The sequence below is a fragment of the Calliphora vicina genome, chromosome 1, assembly GCF_958450345.1.
Source record: "Calliphora vicina chromosome 1, idCalVici1.1, whole genome shotgun sequence".
NCBI classification, from domain to species: domain Eukaryota; kingdom Metazoa; phylum Arthropoda; class Insecta; order Diptera; family Calliphoridae; genus Calliphora; species Calliphora vicina.
This window is the reverse complement of record NC_088780.1, coordinates 137,256,226-137,257,947: the sequence shown is the minus strand read 5'-3', so window position 1 is coordinate 137,257,947 and position 1,722 is coordinate 137,256,226. Positions and strand designations below refer to the sequence as shown.

General features: G+C 29.8%; 1 protein-coding gene across 1 annotated transcript in view; it reads left to right on the top strand.

Moving 5' to 3' along the window:
• The first annotated feature begins 1,053 nt into the window (after nt 1-1,053).
• The window catches only part of LOC135957865 (cytotoxic granule associated RNA binding protein TIA1-like), a 10,978-nt gene continuing 10,309 nt past the window's right edge, over nt 1,054-1,722 (top strand). The window contains exons 1-2 of the mRNA XM_065508678.1: nt 1,054-1,151; nt 1,318-1,510. Coding sequence (XP_065364750.1) covers nt 1,073-1,151; nt 1,318-1,510 — 272 coding nt within the window. The 5' untranslated portion in view covers nt 1,054-1,072. The remainder of the gene's footprint in view (nt 1,152-1,317; nt 1,511-1,722) is intronic.

Sequence of the window (1,722 nt, the reverse complement as noted above, 5' to 3'; positions counted from 1 at the left end):
CCAAAATTTTTAAAATATTTAAGCTTGTTAAAATTATTTCCGGAATTGGGTCTTAATGGGATCTATGAGTAGTTATTTGGCTACCAATAGTTTTAATACATTTACTTACGCTCGAAAATAAATTATTGAAATTTTGAAAGAAAAATGTATATGGTCCATTCTTTCTTACTTGTTTACAATTGAAATTGATGGTACAGAGTTTTGGTCTTTTCCCGAAAAGCAAATGCTTAGTGAGCAGACGAAATACACTTTTATCCAATTTCTCCTCAAGTCGCCAGGTAGTCTGCTTTCAAAGGCTATCACACACTAAATGACACAACTTGTTCATAATTTGGAATAGTCAACTGACAGATGCCTGTTGAAAGAAGTAGTGATGTCTTTTCTGTTAAATCACGGGAAATTCAAAAGTCGCGGACTTATTGACCCACTCTCGTATACATAACTGTTCACTAAAGTTTTTTTTTTTACATTTTCTATGATATTTTTAATTACAGTTGCAACAAATTTTAAGAAAATCGTATGGTTTTTGAAGGGATTGAAAACAAAACTAATTTAAAGAAAGTACTGTATAGAATTGTCAAATGCGGTTGCATTTGTTATAATAATACCAAAACAAATGCTAGTAACAGGATTTATTTGAGTTTATTATACTAAGGAAAACTTAAACAAAAACTAGGTAGATTGAATTTTATATTTTTTAATTTTTAACAAATTTTATTTTATTTCCACAAAAATAAATTGAAATCAACAGAAACAAAAGGGTCAAAGGCTTATGTTATTGAAGCAGCAAATATTCAAGAAAAATAAGCTTTACAAATACAACAACAAAACAAAAACAACAATGGAAATATAATAGAACAATGTGAAATTGAAACCCCATGTCTTTTATTTGAAAGAAACCGGATATACGTTTTATACAATTTATACATTCACTTATTTATTGCAATTTTTATTATTATACTCGCTAGGTTTTTTTTTGTTTTGTGTTCCTTTCCACAGTGTACGCGCTATTATTTTCAATGTTTCCCCTTTTTTGTGTGTTTTGCAGGAAGCGGAAACCGCCATCACAGCCATGAATGGTCAATGGTTGGGTTCACGTTCAATACGTACGAATTGGGCAACAAGAAAACCGCCAAACACCAAACCAGATGGTTAGTATTAATGCATTTTAATTAAATTGTAACAGAAAAATAAATGTTTTATATTAAAAAGGGTACCAACATAATAAAAATATCATGCCATTTATGTATATTATATGTATTTTTTTTTTTTTAATTTTCAATTTAATTTATGAATGTCTATAATAAATCATTACAGCCAATAGCAAACCTTTAACATTCGATGAGGTTTACAATCAGAGCAGCCCCTCAAACTGTACCGTCTATTGTGGTGGCATGAATGGCACGTTGGCTGGCTTTCTAAGCGAGGAAATACTACAGAAAACATTTTCACCGTTCGGCACGATACAAGAGATACGTGTGTTCAAGGATAAGGGTTATGCATTTGTTAGGTAAGTTTTTATTTTAATTACAATCTGGTAATTTATGTGCACAAAATTATTCAATTTGTATTAGTTGTTCTGGAAAACTGCCAAATTAGCTTTGGATTTGCACATTAATATAAGATATTTTGTTTTATTATTGTTCAGAGGTAATTTTTACATTAATAGCAATACGCATAGAGAAAATATACATAGAGTGGAAAATAGAAAATAACTCAAAC